This window comes from Fundulus heteroclitus, chromosome 6, assembly GCF_011125445.2.
Source record: "Fundulus heteroclitus isolate FHET01 chromosome 6, MU-UCD_Fhet_4.1, whole genome shotgun sequence".
In the NCBI taxonomy this organism is placed as follows: domain Eukaryota; kingdom Metazoa; phylum Chordata; class Actinopteri; order Cyprinodontiformes; family Fundulidae; genus Fundulus; species Fundulus heteroclitus.
The window spans coordinates 9,948,715-9,975,638 of NC_046366.1; the positions used below are offsets into that span (position 1 = coordinate 9,948,715).

Genomic DNA, 26,924 nt, shown 5'->3' on the forward strand with positions numbered 1-26,924 from the left:
AAAGAACATTTCAGCTCATAGGGCGTGGGTTTGCACTTACACGTCACTATTTCCATCTGAAGACAGCTGCATGATACATGTCCCTGCCACAGTGACCGGATAATGAATGTGTGACTACGGGAAAAAAAAGAAAAGTCCTGCACAGTCCGATAGCAATTCTTGCAACAGGAATGAAATCAGAAGCAAAGGCAGAAATTGTGGATTTTTGGCCCCCTGTTGCAGCGTGAATTCAGTGGGACAATCACCGCCTGGAATTGTCATTCAAATCATGCTTGGAGAGTGCCTGTACGAAAAAGCTTGTATGAACCAAAAGTACTCTAATCTCCATTTAAACTCGGCTCAGCCCCTTGAAATGGGCTCTACTTTGAGTAGCACTTTTGGCTTTTAATGCCAGCAGAATTGCTTTTAGGAAAACTTTTGAATTTGCTACAAAAACAGGCGTTATTCCATATAATTTACCCCCTAAAGTAGTTAGGTGAGAGAAGTTCGGAAAATCTGGCGCGGGGTCCTCGCCATCTGCCTCTGAAAGGTGTTTCTCCCCTCTAAACATCGAGGTCCCTCTTGTGCTGGATGGTTTTAATTGAGATTAGAATAATGACCATGCTGCTGGGGCAAGGTCCAGGGAGACGGGGCGATAGAGGCGAGCGGTGTTCAGTAATCCTATCAGCCGCCTCGTGAGCGTCTGCTCTTCGCAGGAGCTCAGTCTTCAGATTGAGTTGTTCAGTCAATCATGGATTCAATATTTACTCCCTGATTCAATATTTACCAAGGCACTTTTCAGCAAGCATGACTGAGGAGAAAGTGCTGTGCTGGGGGATCCTGTGAAAGACTCGTTACATGGGATCTTCATGGGGAAACGAGGCTCTTATGTGACAATAATATGCAAGCTCAGATAAGAACAGAGCCAGTTTCCCCCGATTCCCTGTTCAAGGTTTTGTGTTGGTTTCACCCGACTGGTTGTAAACACCTCTCCAGATATGTATCTGCATTCTGGGAGAATGACTTACATTTAAAGTTTAACCTTGACAATAAAGTCCTGGGACACTCATACATATAAACTAGGGATTCCTAGATCGCAAGTGTTTGTCCTCAGAGGACAGGCGTCTTAAAGTAAGAACAGGCGTTCCAATCGGATGAGTGGCAGCGTGAATTTTTGATCCTTTTTGAAGCGTGACTGGCTGCGAAGCATGGTTGATGGGACGCATACCAATATGTTTGCCTCTGCTTTGTACTTGTTGCATCAACCCCGGCATCATACGGTCTGAATTCAAAGATTGATTTTTTTTTTTTTTTTGTGCTGTCAGAGACATTTATGTCTGCTTACTGATCTGCTGATGGGTTTCAAAAGAAGAACGTCTGAAATATAACTAGAAACTAAGGCGGAGTCTTTATAGCCTGTGAGCAAAACTATTGCAGGTGATGAGGTATGTGACAAAAAATTCAGCGTGTATTGTTTGTCAAGTAAATGGGAGAAATAGAATGAAATCTCACCCAGCAAAGGTTTTATGAGATGAATGCCAAACTATGTTAAAACATTGCACATTTTCTTGGTCATTGTTTGAGACTTGGAAAATCTGAACTGGTTATCATGATCAGATGATTTTTAGCTTGACTCTGTCTGCCTGGCCTCTCTTGGAAGCTCAAAAATCCAGGAGCAGAATGCTTCATAGCTGTCTTTCCTTCATAGCTAACGCTTAACGTTAACCACAACACCCTTCGGTGCGTGATTTCTTACTGAGTGAAGGGGGCGTAAAGATAGCTATTTTAAGGATCAGTCAACATACCATTTTAATAAAAGGAACTCTACACAGGATCTGAGCTTGAGCCTCTAATCCCAGTGTTCTTTAATTACTGACATTTTAGTCAAACTGTTTTACAGCTATTTACATTTTTTTTTATTTTTATTTTACAGCTATTGCTTTTACAGCCTTATTGTTTCCTTTCAAACACACAGCACCTTAAACAACACACACAAAAAATAAAAACAAAATGTGTTTGGACACTTAATGACGTAAAAGTATAACTTGGGTTTATTTCAACTCTAGTTTGTTTGTCTTGGCTGCCGTGACTTTTAGTCGGTGTAATATTGTAAGCACAAATATATTTGAGCCCTACCTGTTTGCACTGGCTTTTAACTCAATATATATATATATATATATATATATATATATATATATATATATATATATATATATATATATATATATATATATATATATATATATATATATAGATAGATAGATAGATAGATAGATATAGATAGATATATAGATAGATATAGATATAGATATAGATATAGATATAGATAGATATAGATATAGATAGATATAGATAAACAAACTTTACTCTGGACTCATGGTCCAATAAATAAATAGATAGAATAAAAAAACAATGCCACTACCATTATTACAATTAAATAGGAGCTGTAAGGAGAAAGGAGTACCAGTGCCTCCACAGCTTAGACTGGAATCAGATTGCACTACGTGAGGTGTCAGTAGGTGACAAGATAATTTCATTGCCAGATGCATTTAACCTACAGATAAACTTGTACATTAACTTTCGTAAAACAGCATGTAAGGTATTGACTTGCTGTGACAAACATCTCACTCGCACTAGTCCATCTTGGCCGTTTCAAAAGTACCTGCAAAGCATCATTATAGGCCACCTGCAGCTTTTGCAGTTTGTTTTTTCTATATGTAGACCACAGGTGAGCAGTGTACAGAGAGGTACAATATGCATTAAATAGTTCCACTTTGACTTTATCAGTACATGCACCAAACTTACGAGCAAGGGTATTAGCTTGAGCATACGACATTTTACATTGTCTACAGATGTCATCATCGTCCGACAGATTTTCTGTGATGATGTGCCCAGGATGCTTTGTTTTGTTTGTAACACCCAGCACAGTATTTGACAGCCGGAAATCTGGAAACTGAATAGATTTATCTTCTTAAGTCCTACGGATCATAACCACACTTTTAGATGAAGACTTTTAGATTGACTCTGACATTGACAAATCTTTGTGTCCAAGTGAGAGGGGAAAGAAATTAGATGTCAGCAATCATTTTTGCACAAATGTGCAGTAAAATCTTCTAGAAACATCTAACTTTGACACAATGGTACATTTGATTTAAAAAAAACAATCTTCAGATGTGTTTGCTAATATACTTATTGTGACATATTGGAGTAATATGAATTTCCCCTTTGTCAAACTGTTGCATATTCGCCATGTGCTTCACTGGCATAACATACAGAGCTTTAAGTAAATAACATTCCAGCATCCGCTTTCTACACATCTTCAACTGTGGCATAGCCAATGTGATCTTTGGCTAAGCCATGCTGCCCCACACATTTGTTGGATGTGTCAAAAAGTTCAGTGAGGACAAAAATATGCAAATGGCTAACAAAGTGAATCTGAATCTGATATTGGACAAATTCCCCAATGCAATGAAATATACTTAAATGCTTTGCACATGTTGTAGCCTTTGCTCAGTATTGCTATTTAATCTCATGCTAGTATGCAGGCACTCTATCCAGACTGAAGGTTCATTCATGTCAGCCTGCCAAATACTTTAAGTGGCTCCAGTGTCAGGGCGGTCTGACTTGTCTTCTGATCATTTCAGCCAATAATTATTGGACCACTCAGGGACACTCAGACTGTGCAGCACCTTGAGTTGGTCATTTCCATCATCCGGAATGGGAACAAAATGAAATGGTAATGTCACTGTAAAAGTAACTTTCTGTATGTAGGGCTAGACTGCAAACCTTACACTCTTTGTCCAAATGCACAAAAACTAAACCAGGGACATCCTGAACATTGCACACGCTGTACTCCCTAGATGTGGGAGGACTTGATGTTTCACCAAATGTTTTTCATTTCCTGATGTTTAGACCCAAGCAGAACCTGGTTTTACCTGGATATTGGCATACCTTAAGCCCTTATCTGTGGCAAAAATTATAAACAGTGTGACAACAGCTTCACTCTGGTTTTCTTCAGTTGAGGGTTGTTTTGCCTCACAGCAATCAGCACGGATGTCAAAATGCCTCTGTGTACACCTATTCCTCCAACACATAATGGCTCCTGTCACTGGGATCACTTTATATTAAGACTGATACTCATATGCTCTATATATTTTCTCAAACAAATTCAAGGGGGTTAAACAGCGTCCGTAGTGGGTCAGTCCTCTGAAGAAATTATTGACCTTTTATGTTTCCCTGTCAGATAAACAAACTAAAAACAACTGGGTTTCACTATAAATCCCTCATCAGTATAAGTAGATTCCCAACTTGATTTATTCTGCTTCGTCGGAAGATCTCTTCCAGGTAAAACACAGATTGCCTTTTCGACGTTGCACGCTCAGGCTTTAAGTGACTTCAGTAGCAAAGCTACTTTAAACTAATTAGCATAATCAAGCATACAAGAAGGCTCTTTATAAAGAGCAAGGCTGTGAGTTCAGCATGACATATAGCGGTGAATCTGACAGAGAAACGTGAGTCAGAAATGGAAGGCTTTATCTTAAAACATTGCAATATGCATATTATAAACCGACAGGTCAAAAAGCGAAGGTGGCCATCATTTGCCAGAAAAGTACCGTACACATTTTCCTCTAATAGTTAAAAACAATAAACACGCACAAACCTATTGTGAATTGGGCCAGTAATAAGCACATATAATAGTCTCTGCAAACTTAATGTGTAGAAATACACTCCCGATTGTCTCCACTGTGACTCTCTCCGGGTTTTGATCAGAAATAAACCACCAGCTGCCTCCGTCCTCCTCTCCTTGACTTGAATTTCCCCTGAAAATACAAATTCTGGCTACCCTTTTTCTACTTGCGCGGACCTATACAAATAGAAAACAAATGGGCTTTTGTTACCGTCATCCATATATTCATATATTCTTATTTTTGCTTACAATTTAAAAAAAAAAAAAGATATCCTGCCAAATTGACAGTCTGTGATCCGTGGAAAGAAGATTTAAGGGAATGAGAGGGAGGCCAGTTGAAGAGACAGACGGTCTGATTGAGAGAGGGAGCAAGAGGGAATTGGAGACGGAGATGAAGAGAAATGAAGTGAGACAGAGAGAATGGAGGGGTTGGGAGGGGGAGGTAGGTGACTGGCAGGAGAGAGGAGGGTGACGACGAGGATCTGTATGGCGGGGCAAATGAACTATTTGTCACACTGCTGCTGGAAAGAGATTGATAAAAAAAAGAAGCAAAGAGAATTCTCACATGAAGCTTTGTATGCTTTAAAAGTGCTGTTGTAGTTGGGCGTCTGTTTTTTTTTTTTTATTCATCCCCTTTGCTTATTTGTCACTTTCTTCGCTTTCATCACATTTCCTGTCCTTGTCTCCTCTGTCTCTCCTCGTCTGTCCTCCCCCCTGCAGGCACGTCCATAATCCAGGTGACGGCGACAGATGCTGATGACCCGACATATGGGAACAGCGCCAAGCTTGTGTACACACTGGTGCAGGGCCAGCAGTACTTCTCCGTTGATCCCCAGACAGGTGAGTGTGCATGCTGCCGTCGCGACGCACACACACACACACACACACACACACACAGACACACAGGTGGTGCAGAGAAACCTGAAAGGATGGACAGATGTCGACAAGCAAACACCCCTGCACGTGCTGCGGAAAATCAAACATGCCCAAGTTGCTGAGGAGCAGACAAGTGAATTCAGTCTTGACTGATGATCAGTGCACAGATGCTGCTAAGAGAATACGTCTGTGTGGATAGATAGGGGCCTGGAGGACTCACGCATACGTGTGCGCTGGTGTGTTTGCAAGCGTTGAAATACAGGTGGGATTCTTACTTACACTTTCAGGCTAATGTATTTCCCACCCCTGTGTCCCGCGTTCTTTTGTGACAATTACTCATCCGTCTATCCTACTTCTCGTTTCCCTCTTGTGCTCCTTCAAAAGCGCACAGGGACGGTTAAGTACTGGGATGTCCTACTTTTTTTTAATGAGCTGTTTTAGATGTACTATTTGCTGTCTTTTTGCACGAGATTAACAAAGCAGATTGCACTAAATACGTGCAGATGCAAAGGTATCCATCAATAGCCACACACGGGAAGCGGTTTGCACTTATTTTAATGTATGTACACAGTTCTTCAGTGACAAAAGCATGAACTGAATGAAGGGACTGAGCGAGATGTTATCCTTTTTAATAGTAGTGGCACACAATTAAGATGTTATCAGATTACAGGCATTGTAATTAATTTGTTGCAATCAATTGCCTTTTTGTCAGTTGGCAATATTTGGAACATTAAGAAAAGTTTTTTAATTAAAATAAATGTGTTAGTAACTAAATCAATAAATATACATACGCAATCAGTATTCTAATAACAAAGAGTAATTCTTTATTGACTAAATAAGAACTGGAATGTTGTGGAGTTGCTTTCACACAGTGGTTTACCCAGACATAACTATCAAACCAGCAGCTTCAAACGTGTCTAAATCTTGTGAAAAAATTGAATACTTCTATATTTTACAAACCAGGGTTTCTGGTATTACTATATTCAGAGATGTTCAACTCTCTGCATTTTAGTGGAAATGTGACATCCGCCCCCCACCCCTCCCCAGTATGACCGCCTTGTGATTAACCAAAAAGTAATTAAAGTAAAAACAGAACAATTTTCTGAATTTAAATAATGATATTGTCTGGCTTTAGATTTTAAATATTGGTGCTCTGTAATAACTATCATCTGTGAAATCCACTCTCAGAGGCAGTGCTCAACTTCACTTACACACTTATTACCCAGTGCTGTTTCATCATATGACACCATCACAAATGGTCCTGTGTTATGCTCCGTGGAATTGCTCCTCCCACATGTGTTTCCATTTCACGGTGCGCTTAATGGTGTTCATTTTTAACGCATTATTCTTTTTTCTAGAATTAATGATTTGAAATTAAAAAGTTAAAGATCCAGCCCTACTCTTTAAATTGTATTTTAATTTTAATTGAAAGAGAACCCCAGGTCCCAAGCTCACAAGGCTTTGCTGAAAAAAGTGAGTCACACCAAGCTACCATTTCTTAGGTTTCACAGTACAGATCTTTACATAGTTCAGTCCTTTGAGTTCTGCTATTTAACTTTTGCATGTCAAGCATCTGTTGTAGAGAATTCCAGAAACACATGGTTTGTATTCTGTAGTTTAGAAAAAGAATAAAGTGATTTTACTGTAAACAAGATTAGAAACACTGTTTGCAAATATATCAGGCACATTTCACTAAAAGAGAGAGGGCAGGCAAGCAATTAAGAGATTTAAAACCAAATAGGAGAACTTTAAAACAGATCCTAAACTGTACAGGCAGCCATTGAAGAAAAGCCAGAATGGGGGTATTGTGCTCAGACCTTCTTGTTCCAGTTAAAAGTCATGCTGCAGAATTTTGCACAACCTGCAGGTGCCTGATGGATCCATCACTACCCCCAACGCAGAGCGAGCTACAGTAAACCAGCCTAGATGTAACAAATGCATGAATATTTTTTTTCAAAAAGCTGCCATGATGTAATTGGCTTTACTTTGGCTAACTGCCTCAAATGAAAAAAAGCTAGATTTCACAACCACCCTAATCTGACTTTCAAGTTAAAGATCCACATCCACTTTAGCTCCCAGATTTGTGATGATCGGCCTCACATACGATGCCAGAGAACCAAGAAATGTGATGGAAGTCTCAGATGTGCCACCAAAAACCATCACTTCCTTTTTCTGCTCGTTCAAATGTGAAAACTTTCAAGCCATCCAGGACTTCATATCATTAAGAAATTTGAACAGTAAATCTAATGAAAAGCTCTTGGCTTTTCAAAGAGAGAAAAAAACCTGGAAGTCATCAGCATAATAATAGAAGGAACCTCCATGTTTCCTGAGGATAGAACCAAGTGGAAATAGGAAGGAGAAAAGCAAAGGGTTTAACACAGACCCCTGCGGTACCCCTAACTGAAGAGGAGCAACAGAGAAAATGTGTGAACTCCAATCCCCCCAACACCAATGCCCTGAATACATGTACATTCACCTCTTCTTATGCTACTCCTTCTTTTCAATGAGTTTTACACAAATGTATGAATGTTACCCTAGTGTGTATAAGCTTTACAACACAGAGGTACAGTCCAACATTGTTTTGTATGGTGAAAAAATAAGAAAGGGCACATGTTTATGACAGACTACATGAAAGATGTGTGTGCTATAATGCACTACAGATTGTAAAAGACACAAAGGATCTGCCTGGTGTCACCTAAGGGCACGCAAGTCACCTAAGGGCAAAAAGTTTTACAGCTGTGCAGAGGGTAAATTCTTTCCCAATTTTGTATTGTTTGTGTTTGAGCTCAATATCCCAGAGTGGATTCATAGCTCATTTGACTCAAAGATGAAGTTCTGTTTGATGCTTTTGATAGACAGCGTGCATGGAAACACTTATCATTCAGTTAGCAATGACATTTCTGATGTTTTTTTTCCCCTGAAATGTGTGTTTTAGTTTACCCTCTTGGATCACAGGTGGGCAGTACTCTTGTTTTTGTTTAGTGACATGTTTTATCTAGTAATTGATTGCCCTGACGTATGGGAGCTGGGGTTCTTTTTGAAATGCTAATGTAGAGTTTAAGCCTAAAGCCACACAGTGTGCATTAGCCATGACAGTGTGATGTTAGACACGCTGAAGCATTCTGAACACGTCTGCAATCTTCTTCCCTCTTTTAGCTGCCATTTTCATTCACGGCGTCTTACTTTGGTTCTGTTTCCATTTTAAAATGTGCAGATTTGCTCACGTTTTTGCTCGTTTTGTTCGTAAGTTCAGATCATAAATGTCAAAACATTCCTCTTTGTTCAAAAAATCTGTTTCTTAGCATTCAAAAACAGTCAGCATTGAATGTAATTTACCTTGAGCTGCTGAGTTGAGCTGCGAGAAGCCAGTGCATAATGTGCAACATCCAGCCATATGTTGCAGAGTGAGGTCATTTACAGAGAGGAGGTGATCGATGTTGAACAATGTGTCTTGGCATGTTGTTAAGCGGCGTAGAGCAGAAAATAAGAGTTTAACCTCTGTTAGCATTTCTCACGTATGTCATGTAGCAATTTTATATTTTCTTCTAGTATGAATTTTTTTTTGTTATATCTGTGCTTTCAGTTCCAGAGAAATGTTTGAATGAACCTACTATGCACAGGAATACCATATCCATTTTGGCATTTAAATAGTGTGTTTGAGCTGTTCTTGATAATTGGGTCCACAAATTTAAATTTATTGTAGATTTTATTGTCATACATAGTCTCAAATACCTACAACTCCAGTTTTTTATTCCATCCATCCATCTATCCACCCATAATCTTCCGAGGGAAAGCAAGGGAGGGAACCCCAGATATCATTCTCCCCAGAATGATCCTCCAGCTCATTCTGGGAGGTCCCAAGACATTCCCAGGCCAGTTGGGATATAAAGTCTTGGCCAGGGTTTCCTCCCAGTAGGACCTGCCCAGAAATCCCCCTGGTGGCATCCTGATCAGATGTCCAAACAACCTCAACTGGTCCCTGTTGATGCAGAGAAGCAGCAGCTCTACTTTGAGCTCCCCACTCTATCTCTAAGGCTGAGCCCGACCACCCTCCAGAGGAAGCTTATTTCGGCTGCTTATGTCCTGGATCTCGTTCTTTCAGTCATAGCCCCTACCTCATATTAATAGGTGAGGATCGGGACATAGACAGTAAATTGAGAGCTTTGCTTTTTTTGCTCAGCTCTCTTCACCACAACACACTGGAGCAGTGTCTGCATTGCTGCAGACAAAGTCCAGATATATCTGTCCATCTCCAGTTTTATCAAACCATCACTTGTGAGCCTGAAGACCCCAGGATACATAAACTCCTTCGCTTGCGGCAGAGACTGACCTCCAACCTAGCCGTCAATCCACCTTTGTCCATTCGAAGACCATGGCCTCAGACTTAGGAGTTGACTCTCATTTAGGCCACTTCACACTCAGCAGCGAACCACTCCAGTGCACACTGGAGGTCGTGGCCTGTAATGGCTATTTGAAAGCCCTTGCCTGAACCCTGTTGAAAATTTGTGAACTCTACTTAAAAAAAAAACAAACATAGTGTTGCTAGGAAGCCAACCGATTTCAATGAAAATTTTAAATCTTGCCTAAAAGAGAGTGGTCAAATATCAAAACAGAATTATGGCAGAAGTTTCTTGACCCTCTGTGGATTAAAGAAAGTCCATGCAACCTCAAATCTATGCACCAAGTTTTCTTTTAGAGTTATTAAAGCTGTTTGATGTATGTCCGTTACACCATAAAAAAAGGAACAGTTAGAATACATCACTAAAAGGCCAGAATGTATGACATTAATGCCTGCAGCAAGTGAATGCAATGTTTGTGTTTCTATGAGCCATCAACAGGACACGAAGTTGTATATTGTTGCTGTCAAATTGAAACTGAGGGTCTCCAAAATGTCAGAAAAGCTGTCAACATGTCAGGAAAAGCTGCCACTTCTCCAGCCTGATGACGGTGCCTGTTGACACTGTGCCAAAGGTTTCGGAAGAGCATCAAAAAATGCCAAAGTGGATCCTTAAGTGGAACTTTATCTGTCAAATGGAATAAAAACACTTTAATTACCGTGCAAGTACTTTATGACTCTATTACCTTTGGTAATGATCACATGACAGCTGAGAACACTGACAGTTTTATGGCTCAGCTTAGTGGCCAGTTGTGATTGCATGTATTAAGTGCCCAAACAAAATCACACTCCTGTTCTTTCTGTAAGTAACTGTATCATCTAATAGTGGTAGCTCTCCCTAATGAGGTACTTACACACAGGGTTTTTATTAGCTGTAACTAATGGATTCGGTTAAGAACACTTTTTTTTTAAAACTACTGATATGCATTTGCACTCAGAAGTTTACATCCATACATCATAGACATGAATGTGATTTTAATGATGTCTTTGAACTGTTATTTTTTAGGGTTTGGTTATTTTATAACAGGCAGGTTAAAGGATTTTTAAAAATAAGAGTTTGGTTTTAATTTATTGTGGATCTTCTCTAATCTCAAACCTCTCAAAATTGCAGATGCATGCTTTAATATAATCATCCATTCAAATGCTTCTTTAGATAAATGTTTCCTTGGTAGTTGTAGCGAAAGCAAATGTATTTTCTATCAACAGCGTTTCGCCTATAAATGTGGCTGAATACATGACCACAAAGGTCATTTTGCTTGCTAGCACAGACCCCTCTTTCAAACATTGGCCATAGATTTAAGCAATGACACTGATGTTTCTCCATTCTCCAGTCTATGATCAGTTTGTGCCCTGGTGGTCCCTAGGTTGTTCCTGAACATTCTTACCCATTTTATCGAGAAATATTGTTTCTTTTTGAAAGAAGAGCATTCATTAAAAGAAGAGTCAGATCATTAAAATTTAGATGCAACTGGGTTTTCCGACTGGACAGTAATCCCAAACACATATCAAAACAGGTTGTGAAATGGTTAAATTAAGCTTCCTAAATAGTCTCTCTAAAGTCCTGACCTTAACCCTATTTAAAATTTATGGACTATGTTTGAAACCCAGGTGCATCCCATGAAACCAATTATTTTAAGTTAACCAATTCTTGCAAGAAGAAAATACCAGAAGCTTGTTGATGACTACAAAAAGCTTGGAATCAAGGTGTAACTGTGTAGTGGGAAATTTTCTCAAACATTAGTAGAGTATGTATACACATCTGTATGTATAATTTTAACTCTATGATGGAAAATCCACTAAAAATTCAAGCGTAAGCACACAGTCATTGTTTTCTTTATATTCATTAAAGTTAGTCATTTCATGCTGAAAAAGAATAGATTAAAAAATTACTAAAATCCCTAGTGAATATGACTTAGATTTCAAATGATGATTGGAACTGTTTCCATACCTTGACCTCAAGTAGAAGCCTGAGATGAATGTAAAAATAATTGTAAGCTAACACATAGCTCTAATGATACTAATACTAATTAAATGACATATCTAATATTGTTACCCTATGTCGAATTGGCTGAGCAGTTCACAAAGTTTATAAAAACAAGCTGCAGAGCATCTGCACTCAACCCTCTTGGAAAACACTATTAGCATTTATAGCTGGAGGCTACATGGTGTGAAAATCAAACAAAATGCTCAACATTTTATTAATGACTTACGAACACGTGTAAATGGAGCCTTGATGAAGTCTTAAACAAAGAGGCCCTGACGCTCGCAGTTCATAATGAGCCATCAAATGTGCTCCTATAAATGTTAATAAGTCATTAATGAAAGGTCAAGTTGTCTGTTAGAATTTTCTCTCTGACATTTCAGCTGTGTTTGCGGTTTTATGCTTGAAGAGGAGATTCTGTAGTTTACAGTAGCTCAGTCATCAATGCAAAACCACTACATTACATTAATCCATCAAGCTCGATCACAACATCTGGTAATATTATTTCTAATGGCATGTTGCTGATCCACAAATAATTAATGAGTGGTTTTTAATCATTAGCATGGTAATTAGCCTAGGCTTCTGTCTGACAATGTGATAAACTCATGCTACAAAATATGTGAAACACATGTAGCATCAAACAATGCAAATTTGGTTGAATGAAATCCCACTATTCATAAAGAACTTTTCTTAAAGGGCATATATAATTGCATTTTAGAGCCATTAAACATTTTCATATTGAACGTATGAGTTGAATGTCTGATGAACTGTTATTGTACATAGTACATGGACTGTTTACTTCATTAAAAGTGAACATAAAAGGGACATTTTCAATAGCTGTGTGTCCCCATATTTGTAAAATAATAAAAAGATTAAGAACGCAGCTTTGGTTGCATCATCGATCCAAGAAATATGGGTGGACAAGGGCAAGAATAGATAATTTGAGTAGAGAGTAAGCAGCTAGACCACCGATTCTCTTGCTTTGCTCCACCTGTGACTCATTCTTTTTCTCTGTGTCTGACCCAAATCATGACTGCATTTGAAATGTGATCGCATATTAGAATTTTAACTTCCCATTCACTCAACTCTTTTTATATTAGCTTGAAGTGATGCTTCAGGCCCAAGCGTGCTATCTTGAAATTAAGTGTTGAAGGAATAGATTTTGATTAGATTATTATTTTGACAGCTATATCATTATGCAATAAATACAAAATTATGTTATGTGAAAAACAGTGAGACTTGCACAATCACTGCACGGCTCACTAATTAAAGAGCCATCAGCAGGAGACTTTGCTTTTACTACTTTAGTTTTATGTGAATGTTGCATTATGCACTCATGCCGGATTTCATGACGCAAATTTCTGTTTTTTCCTTTTTCCTTTTTAACTCATTGCTTCATTGAATACAACTTTGCTGAGATATAGACACGAGCGCACTTGCAAAGGGACATTTGCAAATATTCCAATTATAAGCCTCTTAAAAGACTAAAATCAATTTTGAAAGCAGGAGGTTCATTTCTGAATAAACACTTATAAATATTGAACACAAAAAAAACTCTTTTAGCCTCTCAGTGCTACACCATGGAAATTAGTTTTTCAAATTTGTCAAAAGAAAAGAAAACAAAACATACGACTCATGTCAGCCCTGAACTTAATGTGTGTGTTTCCTTGTTTTTTTTCCAGGGATTTTGCGCACAGCAGTCCCTGACATGGACAGGGAGACGCAGGACCAGTATTTAGTGGTCCTGCAGGCCAAAGACATGGGGGGCCACCTTGGAGGATTATCTGGGACCACCACTGTCACTGTTAAGCTCACGGATGTCAACGACAACCCTCCTCGCTTCACGCAGAGTGAGTACCTCACAGCGACTCGAACAGCCACCACAGAATCAAACCCTTACCCCAAACAGACAGACAGTGCAGCGTAGCATATGGAAGCGCCTGGCTTTTGGACGTGCTGCGCTCTCTGCAGGGCTACATATGGACAGTAATTGTGTTACCTCATCCAATTCGCTAACTCTCATAAATTCTCTTCGCACACATTGTGGGAATAATTCATCACGGTCCAGAGAGCCAAACTAGTTGGGCATTGTCTCATTAGAACAAACAGAACCGAGCGAGCTGTCAGTCACCGTGAACCGGGCAGAAATGAGTTATTTTGTTATGCCTGTGCTAACTCTTTTGTTCCTGTTATCAGAAAATGCACGGAGAAAACAAACACAGGTTGTTTTCTCTTTTTCAGCAAGACACAGAGGACTTTTCAACCCTTTTTGACCCACAGGTCTTGTCAGGATTTTCACTGCTGAAGCCCTGCAGAGGAAACTCCTGCAGGGCAGGAAAGCATCTCCGCAAGCATTCAGGCATAGATTTAACTTGCCTCTGCAATCATGTATCCGCTACTGTTTCCATCTGCAGCTGTACTGTCAGATTACATCACATATTCTGACAGAGCCTTGACATGAGCTGGCCTTATTGCCTTTCTATTAACATTGTAATTATGTAATTTCTCCTACAATTCAATCCAATCATTAATCTCCAAATGACGCTCTGTAGAATGGATTTATTGGGACTAATATTGTCTTTAAGTTGCTCTGTACTGTTCAAAGTCATGGACCAGGTAGCTCCAAAGTTTTCAGTAACACATTTTAAATATACATTGCTTAAATGTATCACGTCAAAGATCTGAAGTGCCAGGAATAAGGATTAAAGCTAACACAAATGGACAATAACAGTAATGATAAATTATCCTAAGGGTAAAGTTGCCACAAAGCAACAAGGCTTGTGATAAGAACGTTAGCAGGGGCCTGTCTGTGAGCTGTTGCATGTTGTTACTGTGCACAATTTTCTACACCTGAACAAGAGATCAATTTTATCTGGTTTTAGGGTCACTGGAGGCTTCAATCTTTCCCAGCATTAAATGGGCCTAGTCACGTAATATGATAACTTTACAAATTTCTACACCAGTAGCTCTCTCTGGTTGCATGAAATGGTATTCTGATTAAATTATTGTGCTTTGTTGGCTTATTCTATTTTATTTATGTGCTTTACTCTTTATTTTTGCTCTGTTTGTTTGTAACCGAAGAGCTTTTGTGTGTATTTACATTAACAAGACCGCATTACCTAATATCGCGCATGTGTGCAAGGAATAAACAAGAAGATGCAGTGGAACCCAACAACATACTATACGTTATAATGAATAGATACATTTATAAGTAAATGTTCACTCTTACCTGTGAAAGAAAATGTTAGTACTGTTTGTACTGTGAATCGGTTGGTAGAATTTAACGCAGAGCATGAATGAGGTATCCTCTCAATCTTTCCACTATGCCACTTTCAATATGGCGGCAACATCAATGTGCGTTGCAGTGTTCAACGAGGGCTCTACGTATATGTGTCTGTGATGGAGCTGAGCCAGTCAACCACGGCCAGCCGAGGTGCGGAATAAAGAAAGTTGGTAACCCTAACCCTGTAGATCGGGTTGGTCTTCGACCACGACGAGCTGTCACTTTACTACGACGTATTGCAGGATGGTCTACTGGCTCTCACAGTATCTGCGTCAATTCTCACCATCTTGCTTTCTGATAGTTCTGCGGTACAGCTAGCAGACGGCTCAACAATATTTATGTCTGCTGATCGTTTCCGGTCCGAAGTTCTTTTCAGGCTCAAAAAGAAGATGCAAATGCTATCAGGACGGACATTTGGTGTATATTGTTTTATCTGAAGATACATTTGTTTACTTTATGGTTTCTTTATGGTCAAAATACGTTACTAGAATCCCTTTAAATCTTATTTGAATGTTTTACCCGTAGTGGAAATGCCTGTAGTGATGAAAAAAGAGGCAAAAAGTGAAGCTCACAATCTTGCAGCACATCTGCATTCCAGCACTCACCTATGGTCATAAGATATGCATATTGACCCCAGTTCTACTATCCGAAGGTAGATGTGAGTAGAGCTGCTGCTCTCTGTATCAAAAATAATCAGTTCTGGTTTTATGGGCATCTAGTCAGTAGGTGTCCTGGACACCCCTCTTTGAAGGTTTTCCTGGCATGTTCAACTAATTAATATATATATATATATATATATATATATATATATATATATATATATATATATATATATATATATATATATATATATATATATTGATATATATAAACAAAATCCGGGCAATCAGCAGCTATGCCTTTCCAGTAATCAGATACCCTGCTGAGGTAATAAGTTGGCCAAAGGAGGAAATTCAGACCACTGATGTTAAAACAGGAAAGCTACTCACCATGCATGGTGGATTCCACCCCAAACCCAGTATCCACAGGTTATACACTAAGCGCAAAGGAGGCAGAAGCCTAGTGAGCATCAGAGCCACCATTGAAGATGAAACATCCAAGCTCCAAGAATATAACAGAAAGATGGGCCTGAGGGATGGAGTGCTCAGTGAATGTCTCAGACAATGGAAGCTTGGAAGAGAAAGAACTGAATGAACCACCATGGGAGGAAAAAAAAAAAACCCTGCATGGTATGTACCACCAGCAGATAGCTGAAGTGGCTGATATGACCAAATCCTACCATTTTACAGTGACAAAGATTACCCACAAAGGGAAAACATTTAGGGCAGTGGATGTGCCAGCAAATTCCCCTCAGGTCAGATTTTTAATGGTCAAAAAGCTTAAAAAACAAGATACATCCCATACACCACATGTTTCAGTGAGCACGTTTAATGTTAACATTATGGCAGTACTTTTATATAAGGTTTCTCTCTGTAGAAATAATATGGTAGCATGATACTGGTTTGTTAAATTGCATCTGAATGAGCCACAAAACTTCCTGGTACAATTCCTTTTGTAAAGATGCACCTAAAGTATAGATTTTTAGCCATATTGCACAGTACCATGTTTGACGAAAACCAAATGGCATATCAGCGCAAACACCTTAAAATATTTTAAATGTGAAAGGGGAGGAGTGACATTTAGACTTTGTTTTGCAGCTACAGGGCGTCTTTGCAGTTATCATTACCTACAATGTGAAATGATCTGTCTGACAGCTAAAGCTTTTCTTTATCTGGGTTTTGCAATATGATGAAACTAAAGAATCAAGGTACAGCAGTGATTTGGACCAATTCCTCTGGGCATGGGTGTGATGTGCTACATGCTCTCGTTCACCTGGCTACTTTGCCGTAATCAGTGCATTAGCAAGAGAACATTAGCTAGCTTCAATATCTATAGCGTTCTTTCCTCAGAAGATATTATACATTAAACAAAAGACCTGTGCAGTCGTGGCGGCAGTCGCTTTTCCTCTCCTCCCATGTATGTGTACAATGCTGGTGTCATTTCAACTTGTCGCCAAAGGGGGCAGACGTCTGCAAAGATGCTGGAACTTACGCTAGGCTCCTTTAAATTCCAGATGTGTACATGATTGAAATGCAGAGGCGGGATCTCGAGAATACCTTAGAAAGAAACTAATGCCCATAAATTATAATGAACAGAAGTCATGTTGGGACTTATTTCTTCCAAAAGAATACGAGACACATGTAAGGACATTCACTAAAAAAACTTCTAATTGTTGCTGATAAAGGGATTTCTACAAACAAATACATTTTAAGTTTATCAAGTTTCCCACATATCTTTTTTTTTAATAAATTATTGGCTTCATTTTTGTTTAATAAATTACGACAGCATCTAATCTATTGTGTGTTTTTTAAAAACTAGAGGTTATATCCTGGCAAAACCAGATCTTTATGTCCTGATGCATACAAACCTGTGTTTGAAGAGGATTTACTTTCTTTTTTATGGCTGTAGAGGAAAAATGCGTAGGTGCTCCTTTTGAATATTTAAAATGGTAAAGATAAACTACAATGACAGAGCATTTAAATACCCGTAAATATAAATATATGCATATGTATTGTACTTAATAACTATTTTAATACCAGTCGTTTTGCGAAGAAAGTATGGGAAAATAAAATTGTATATATGCCTACCATTTTTGGAATACCTATAACATTTGGGTGTTTTTGCCTTGAATATCCATTTATAAGCATAAGTACATGCCCAGATAAATATAGCTACATATACATTTGTCTGCATACATGGAGCCCACACTCCTAGTCGGTTTAATAATCCATGTTGGCCTTATAGTGTAAAAACTCTGTCATGTTAAGCATGTTAAGCTCTTATACAGATTACTAAATGCAGTCCAACTACCTGCCAGGTACAGTAGGAGGTAAACATCAGTGTGGGAATGAAGACTGCAGGTGCAGGCAAGAAAAGAACTCGAAGGAGTTGGACGGGTTTACGATAAAAGTTTCTTGTCCAACACAGCCCTGGATTCAATGCCAAAATTGAAATAATGATGTCCTGGGGCGGCAGCTTTGTTGGTCGATTTGATTCTCCATCAAATATGGTGTTTTGGACTGAGCTTCTTTGAGGACCCGAGGGCTTCTTCAATGGAGGAAAAAAAAACAAAAAAACGTATTTTGTTCTGTCTGAGTGACGGTGAGTCTGACACTGCCAGTGGCTACTTTAAATCCTCCCAGTCCACCAGATTCTCCACACTGTTTCCTCTGACGCTGTGCAAACGCGCACCTCATTGAATCCCTATGCCCGGATTTTCTTTGTGCGTTAACGGCCCACGTATTCCCTCGTTTGTCTGTGTAGACCCGTGTAACATCACTGATCCTCTGCTCGCACTGTTCCTCCCCTTCCCTCACGCTCTGCACCCTCTTGTCCGTGCAGAGACGCCATCAAAGCAAGCCACCCCGCCGTTTTAGTCAATTACGCCAGCGGGCTTTTAAAAAGACACCCTCAAATCCGGCCCCTGTTGTCTCACAAGGTCAGCACTGCTTATTCCGTCTGGCATTTAGCAGAAAGAGAGGATTACATTGTACTGTGGAAAACAAGTATTAGCTGCCCATTAAAGCATCAGCAGGAAGAAAAAACGAAAAAAAAAAAAAAACGTTCCTCTCCTGCCTATGTTTGCATTGCACCCTAGACGCTTTTTTTTTTCTTTCCTTCCAAGACATGATTTTAGGAACTAAGGGAATTTGTTGTGTGCACAGTTTTAAACATTGTTCAGGGATTTCTTTATGCCCGGAGAAAGAAGCATAGTGGAAGAAAAGTAGGCTAACATGCATATTGTAGAACAAATGTGGGGTATTTCCAGTCGCCTCATTGGCAAACATGTTAATTTAAACACACTCTCCTTTGGGGATCATAATTTAAGATGGCATAAAGTCAGCTCCAAATCTATTTGAACAACAGCTTGTTTTTTTATTACATTGCTGCACATTCTCCTCTCAGGGAATGTTCTTCTTATCTATATCAAATGATCTTTTTGTTGGAAGAACGGCTTTTTAAATGGTCAATGTGACAAGTACCCATTTAAAGGACACAATGTCAAAACATAAAATTGTTGATCTTTTTTGTTGAAATACAATTTCATTTTGAAAAGGCTGACCGATGTGAAATTAGTTCTTAAAGGGAGTTTCTGTGACCTTCTCAGTGAACTCATTGTTTGCTGAAACTGTTAATTATGGTGGTGCAATGGGGGCTATGACTAAGGGTATGACTAACGAATCCTTTCTGGGTATCAAATACCATGTTGTGGATTTCTTTCCCCCAATCAGAAGCATAATTAGAAATTGTAATTTTCTGCTGAGGCCAAGTTGTTGTGCTTGGGCCAGTTTCAAAGAAAAATCTGAACAGTGCTGCGTGCATTTGTTTTCAGCCTTTTGACACAATACTTCAATTATTTTATTTTATTTATTTTCTATTTTTTTGCTGAAATTAGTCTTCTGGGAAGTGTCTCTGCACATTTAAAGACTGAGGAGTTGGCTCATTCAGATGGGATTGAGAGTGTCTGTGAACTAGGGCTGCAGGATATTCGGATGCCATATGCGTTAATGTTGGTGGATGTTGCGTTAAGTACGTGGCTTGCACCAAATAATTTGATACTTTAAACCATTCCCAGAAATTCTTCTGGGATTGGTTTAAAGTATCAAATTATTTGGGACACATTTCTTTTTGACTATTGGTTTCTCAATGACAGCGGCACATTCTTAAACAGCAATAAACAAAAAGAAACATCACCAAATGTATTGCAAGCATTGCAAGTCGAACTGTGTAAATATTTAGCTAATATATTTTTTGCAGTTCTTTGTGATATTGATATTGCATACTGCAATGTTGCAGTAACTATAGTTGCGATATACCGTCCAGCTCTACTGCGAGGATAGTTTTTTTTAAAGTTCTGCCCCAGATTCTGAATGAGATATAGGTCTGGACTTTGACTAGGCTGTTTCAACCCATGGACATATTTCTACTAAACCAGTGATTCCCAACCCGCTTTTCTGAAATCTTCCCTTCCACTGACCACAAAAAAAGCTCAAAGCTGTCCAGCTTGCGTATTTATGTTCTTGTGCCTGTCTGCACATATGTGCGCAATCATGCACAAACACATGCATGCAATCGACACAACATAACCCCCTGCAATATTACCAACTCTTTCACTTTTCTTCAACCCTTCAGATTATAATTTAGCATGCTATTAGTGTGTAAATACACACCAGTATTTCTTAAAATCCTTTATGCGACTTTTAGACACTCCATCTGCTAGAGACAGTTGTTTCTTACATGTCGAACACTTATGTGACCTTCAACTGCACATTCATCTCGTGTTTTTTTTTTTTTCAGGACACACGTTGCAATGTGTAAAGATACATTAAAACCTCACATTTCTCATGGGAACTGCCTTGTTTTTGCAGAAGTACCTTTTGAATCCTGTTGACAGTATGAATATTTACCCTTGGCATTGTTTTTGTAAGTCTGACGAAGGAAATCAGATCAAAATGTTTTTTCTTTTAGCATAAAGCCAAAGAGCTTGAAGATCCTTTCATTTAAAATTGGTTATTTGCCAGGATGTTTGCTTTAAAAATTGGTCCAAAATTACAGTTTACAGTTCCTGAATTTAGATATTTTTGCACATGAACGATTCATAGGTTAGTTAAATAGCTTGGAGAAAAAAACATTTATTGTAAAATAGTAAAGAGAAGCAATTAAAAGTCTATAAAAGGAACCAAGACAACATCTATGCAATATATGAAGAAATGACGGCTGGGTCAATAATATTCCACATTACTGTGTATCCATACTTCTATATATATATATATATGCATATAAATGTCATCCTTTTTCATCCTTCTGTCTACAAAAGATTCAATAGATATTTTAGTTCTAAACTGCCAAGTCCAAGTGGCAGATGTCACATTTCTCTCTGGGACTGCAGTGTGTCCGGTTTTATGGAGTGATAAATAATCCCAGCCTAGGGTCTCAAATTGTTCGGCAATCTTCTATCGTTGGGTCTTCCCTTAAGTGCCAGTTTGGATGTAGTTCTTGGCCAAGGAAGAAGTGATTTATTTTGGGAAATAAATCAGTGTCCACTTCCAAGATTTTTAAGTGATTTCAACCACTCACCGTATGTTTGTACGCTTCAACAAACAACTTGTCACAGTGAATTACAGTGGGGGACGCTGATCTCCCATGTGAACAGAATCTGTGTCCGAGACAACTGATTAAAGTTGGTGAATATTTAAGTACGGCTGCGTGTAAGATCCTACTTGGAGCTTCTTTACACAAATTTCTAATCTCACAAATTCTAAAAGAATTCTGAAGGAATCAGTTCGCTGAATCCCCAGAGCTTTTTGCAACGCTTTGTTTAAGTCATTCTTGATGTTCAACAGTCAGCTTTAGAAGGGCAAGTCTGGCAGCAGCTGTTGCACTGATACTAGTTGCAGTAGCTTTTTATACCAGCTAATATTTTATGCGCTTGTAATGTGCAGTTCCTCATCAAAGTGGAGTCTGTCTCACTAACTCTCTTGCAGCGGGGCTCACATCCGGAGGCAGCATGACCTTGAGGGTAGCACAAACACTTCACATAAAAAGCTATTTTGGTTGCTCCCAAAGCAAGTTTCTATTGATCATGCACCTGTCCATTCAATGGCAAGCGGAGGCCTGTAGACAAAGTAAAGCATTCTGACAAAATATGGCTGTCACACCATGCCAGACAAACACACCTGAAGTTTCAGGTTTCTATCTGATTTGCAACCGTAATGCACAGCTGGTTAAAATATCTGTTTTTTTTTAGTAATCTGTACTGCATTTAAACATCTATAGTTCAACATTTTAAAGTACAAGGCTGGTTAAAGCTGCATTTAATTATTTTAACACAGAGATTTATAATGATGAATATGTATAATAAAGGGATTCTTATTTCCCTGACAAGTACTATTGAAATTCATACATTTACTCCCTCTTTTTATACATCACTCTATAAATCTCTCTACCTCTTTCTTCAATATTCTCAATATTCATAATATTTATATTTCTTTAAACTTAATGATTGTGAGACAATAATAAAGACTTCTGTATTGTTGCAGCATTGATGGACGAAGTCAATGTGTCTGTGTTTAGTTATATGTAAGGGATAGGCTGGGTCACAGAAGAAGGCTCCTGCCAAGGATCCCATTCTGACTAGAAGCACCACTGCCATTGTTTATTTTAAAGTAGAAAAGGAAGTACTGCTTGACTTGTAATGCAGAGTTGAAAGATTCGATTAATCATTGTGTTAGTTGACAACACTTGGATATTAAAGCATAGAACAAGCCTGCACTTCTATTAAATTGTCTCAGATGGGCCCCTATATTAGAATTGGGGTTTTAGACTGACCACAGATTTTTCTTAGGACATTTTTAAGACTTGAAAGTAGAGCTTGGAGCACACAAAAAGCTTGGACACAAAGCAGAAATGACAGAGGCAAACAAAGCAGGGATCCAGGCACAAGCAGAGTGGGTAGAATGTTTTTAGAGCTCACTTTATTTTAATTGGGATAAATAAAGTATTTTTGAATTGAAGTGAATTTCCTGCATGTCTTTCAATGTTTCCTGAGTTCAGCACACCAGATTTAAGCCAATGAATCATTATCAGCATTCTGTAGGCCTTGATGAAACATGAGAAAATTATTTGAACCCTGTGTGCTGCAGCAAGAAAACATTAGAAAACCACACAGGACAATAGGGCATATTACCTTGGCTGGGAGACCTCAGCACTACTGTACAAGTTGCAGAGGCACCTGGATGTAGGCGCAGTTAGGACGGCAGCATGAATCACCTGGAAGACATGAACTTTAAATAGTTTTAACTATATGATAATATTAATGAAGACAACTGTTGGGCAACGGCTCCTACCTGACAAGAAATGTCCAAAGCACACTAGCACGTAGTCCAAATTCTTTGAGCATAGAAAGCCAAAATCGTATCCTCTTATCTCACAGCTTCTAGAATTCCTGTCCTAGATTTAGTATTTTTCTGGTTTATAGAAATATAAATACAATCAACAAAAATATAAACGCAACACTTTTGGCCTTTTATTGTGTACAGTCTAAGGCACACCTGTGCACTAATCATGGTGTCTAATCAGCATCTTGATATGGCACATCTGTGAGGGGAGATGGATTATCTCAGCAAAGGAGAAGTGCTCACCATCAGAGATTTAGACTGGTTTGTGAACAATATTCGAGGGAAATGGTAATATTGTGTATGTGTAAAAAGTTTTAGATCTTTGAGTTCATCTCATAAAAAATATAAGAAATTTGATATTTTTGTTGAGTGTATATAGAATTATGTTTTTCACAAGTGCAATCTGGACTGTAGCTGGAATTTACCATTTGCGCTGTGGTTTGTTGCGTGAGGATGACAGACCTTGAAGGCAAATGCAATGCTGGTTCATTTGCGTTTCCTCTGCTACTAATGTGTCTGCGCCCAGTTTGAACTTTTGAAATCTATTCATTGCATTTGATGAACGTAGGCGGATCAACCCTGAGCTGGATCATTTTATATTGGACAGATATTCCTTTTAAACCTAGTTTGAAGTCTGTGAAACCTTAACTTGTGAAAATGCAAAAGGATCCATTTTCAATGCTTTTTTTTTTGGCATCAAGGCCACCTTTGAGACTAGCAAGAATTAGCAGTGAAAGGACTAGTCAAACCTGGACTGGACAGTTCCACGCTACTTACAGACCTTTGAGAACACAGTTTGTGATTTGTGAAATCTCTACAGGATTTGTGAAAGGCAAAAATTATCACAAAATGATCACAAAAATCTTGGCTCAGTCAAATATTACGACTCTTTTTCTCCTCTATGTGCCGATCAAAGAAACAATGATAAAACGCAAGTACTCCACCTGCAGAGTTTTATTTTATCAAACTATGGCGATCAAAACTTGTTTTAAAAGAAAGGATTCACAACCACTTTCTTTTTGAAAATCTCGCAGCGTGAAATGCCACAGTGTGTCGTGACGTGCCGAGAACCTAGAGATCAGTCCGCCTGCTCTACCCTGTCCAATAAATCCGTAGGCTCCCAAAGGGCAAAATGTTGATTCAGTGCCTGGTGATGCTCGTTGCAGCATTTTCCACACACCCAGATGTTCCCGGAGACTCATAACTTGTGCTTGAAAAACTTTCTGTGTGAAAGAGCCGTTTGAAAAGCTACAACTCTGCTCGGTGACAAGTCCGCAGACAGAGGCACAGATGCTGCTTCCCGGTTTTTTATGTGGCTCCCAAACAACCTTGGTTCGCCAGCGGTGTCACATAAAACACTGAGGGAGCCATCACTCTAGCAGCGGTGTGATGGATGGAATGATAGATGGGCTGACGGGTGACTACATAGGTTGCGCCGATAAGATCAGTGTCATTTTATGCACGAGGGAAATGAGACACGGGGAGAGGGAACGATTGAGAGAGTAGCTCAGAGTGGGCTTCATCATAAATATTACTAATTCATTCCCCTGGAGAGGGAGGCTGCATCAGGGAGTGTGTGAACGAGTGTGTGGACGAGAAATTAAGCAAGGAGGAGGGAGACGGTGCCTGTGAAGGCACATCATCGTATGTTTATGTTTGAGTAGGAACATCCCTTCCTCTAAAGGAGAGAGAAAGATGGAGTCGCTATAAAGGACGTGATGAAGTTCTTAAGGAAGTAAGACAATGAGGGAGTGGGTGAGGAATGGCTCGGGGTATGTAAGGGAAACCACAGAGCACATAAAGAGACAAGGAGACAAACACTCCAGCAGAAATGTGTGGGAGTGAATAAAATGGATGGAACGGAGAGGGGACGAAGATAGAAGGAAGGTCTTTAAGCGGGAGTGAGACATAAAAAAGACACACACACAAAAAAAAAAAAAAAGCAGGGTAAAAGGTGCACAGATGATACAGTGGAATGAGAGAGATAGCCAAAAGTGTACATAAAGACTGCCATAACCCTGGTCTTTGCTCAAAGCTCTTCTGAATCCACGGAAGTCCACCTTAATGCTTGTGGTCTCTTACTTGCACATGAACTCGGGAAAACCACATCCGAGCATGCTTGAATGATCAGTCCGAGGTGAGGAGATCAGGGTACACACACACACACACACACACACACACACACACACACACACACACACGCACACACACAAAATCCAGTCATCTTCACCCTCCCTGAATCCTAGTGGTCCTTAACACATGCTCTCATGTCGGCTCTTGTTTAAAAGACCCTCGGCACAAAATCATCTGCAAGAGTTAAGAGTGGCTGAAACTGACTAAACTAAGAAACCCCTTAGACCTTTGACCTTCACAGTCCAACCATAGACCAGTATATACGCTGGTATTTAATGCTTATGCTTCCTGTCAGGCAGAGAGATCCTCACCGGGGATTAATATAGATGATAAAGTCCAACAAAAAACAATTATGAATGTTGATTTACATAATATTGTTGCACATCAGTGAGCTGGTTACCATTATCAAGGCTTTAAAAAGTTCAGTTTTCAAAATCACGGTGGCTTTCCATTATATACACTTCGCATAGTTTAATGTCCTTTGGATAACACGCAAGACAAAGTGCCTGTGAGTGACTGTGCTTTATAGAGCATAAAATAATGCAGAGCTGCCGCTCCCCAACCTGTAGCTTTGCTCTGCTGGTCAGCTGGCTGAGCTGATTCTACTGCACCTTTCCCAAGCTTACAAGGAAGCTAGGTTTGGTTGTAAACATTTCCAGCTGTGAAAAACTACACATTACCTCTATTAGGCTAACACTGGTTGAAAACTACAGTTGGCCTGCACCTTCACCCTTTCTCCAGACTCTGGGACCTTGTAAACTTTACTTTTATCTGAAAAGAGGAATTTGGACCACAGAGCGACAGTCCAGTTATTTCTTCTTTAGCCCAGTTATGATGCTTGTAGGCCATGTGCAGGATTGCCGTGTGTGGAGTGGGAATTTGTGTGCTGTCTCCAGCCTTGGTCCGCTCCTTGTGAAGCTCCCCCAAATTCTTAAATTGATTTTACTGTACTTGTCAGTCCTCTAAAGGCATATCCCTGTTGCTGGGGCACATTGTCTTACCGCACTTTTTTCTTCCACTCAACCTCCTTTGATTGTGCTTAAATATAGAACTCTGTGGATAGCCAGCGTCTTTAGCAATAAACTCTTGTGGCTTACTCTCCTTGTGGAGGGGGTCAATGACTGCCTTCTGGGCAGGCTGTCCACTCAGCAGTCTGTCTCATGATTGCATAGCCTCCTGACCCAGACTGAGAGATCATTTAGAGGCTCAGGAAAGCCTTGCAGGTGTTTTGAGTTAATTTGCTGATTGCGGCGTGATTCCATGAGTTTCCAATATTTCCCTTTTTATAATATTTCAATTTTCTGAGATGCTGAATTTGGAGTTTCGTTATCTGTAAGCCATAATCATCAGAATTGCAGGAACTAAGCCTCGAGATGTTTTACTTTATATGTAATGTAGCTGCATTATACGAGTTTTGATGTCTGAAATGGGTGAAAAATATTGAACTTTTTCAGGTTAGTCTAATTTTTTTTAGATGTACCTGTATATTCAATCCAGATTTTTTGTATGTGTTTTCTTAGAATCTTGACTTTATACTGATTAAATAAGGCAACTTTAATATCAGTCTTTTATGGTTGTTATACTCTACAAAC

At 39.2% G+C, this 26,924-nt stretch overlaps 1 protein-coding gene across 1 annotated transcript in view; it reads left to right on the top strand.

Annotated features, from left to right (window-relative positions):
• LOC105921916 (cadherin-24) overlaps positions 1-26,924 on the top strand; it is a 119,558-nt gene that overhangs the window by 12,249 nt on the left and 80,385 nt on the right. The window contains exons 2-3 of the mRNA XM_036138016.1: positions 5,387-5,506; positions 13,602-13,769. Coding sequence (XP_035993909.1) covers positions 5,387-5,506; positions 13,602-13,769 — 288 coding nt within the window. The remainder of the gene's footprint in view (positions 1-5,386; positions 5,507-13,601; positions 13,770-26,924) is intronic.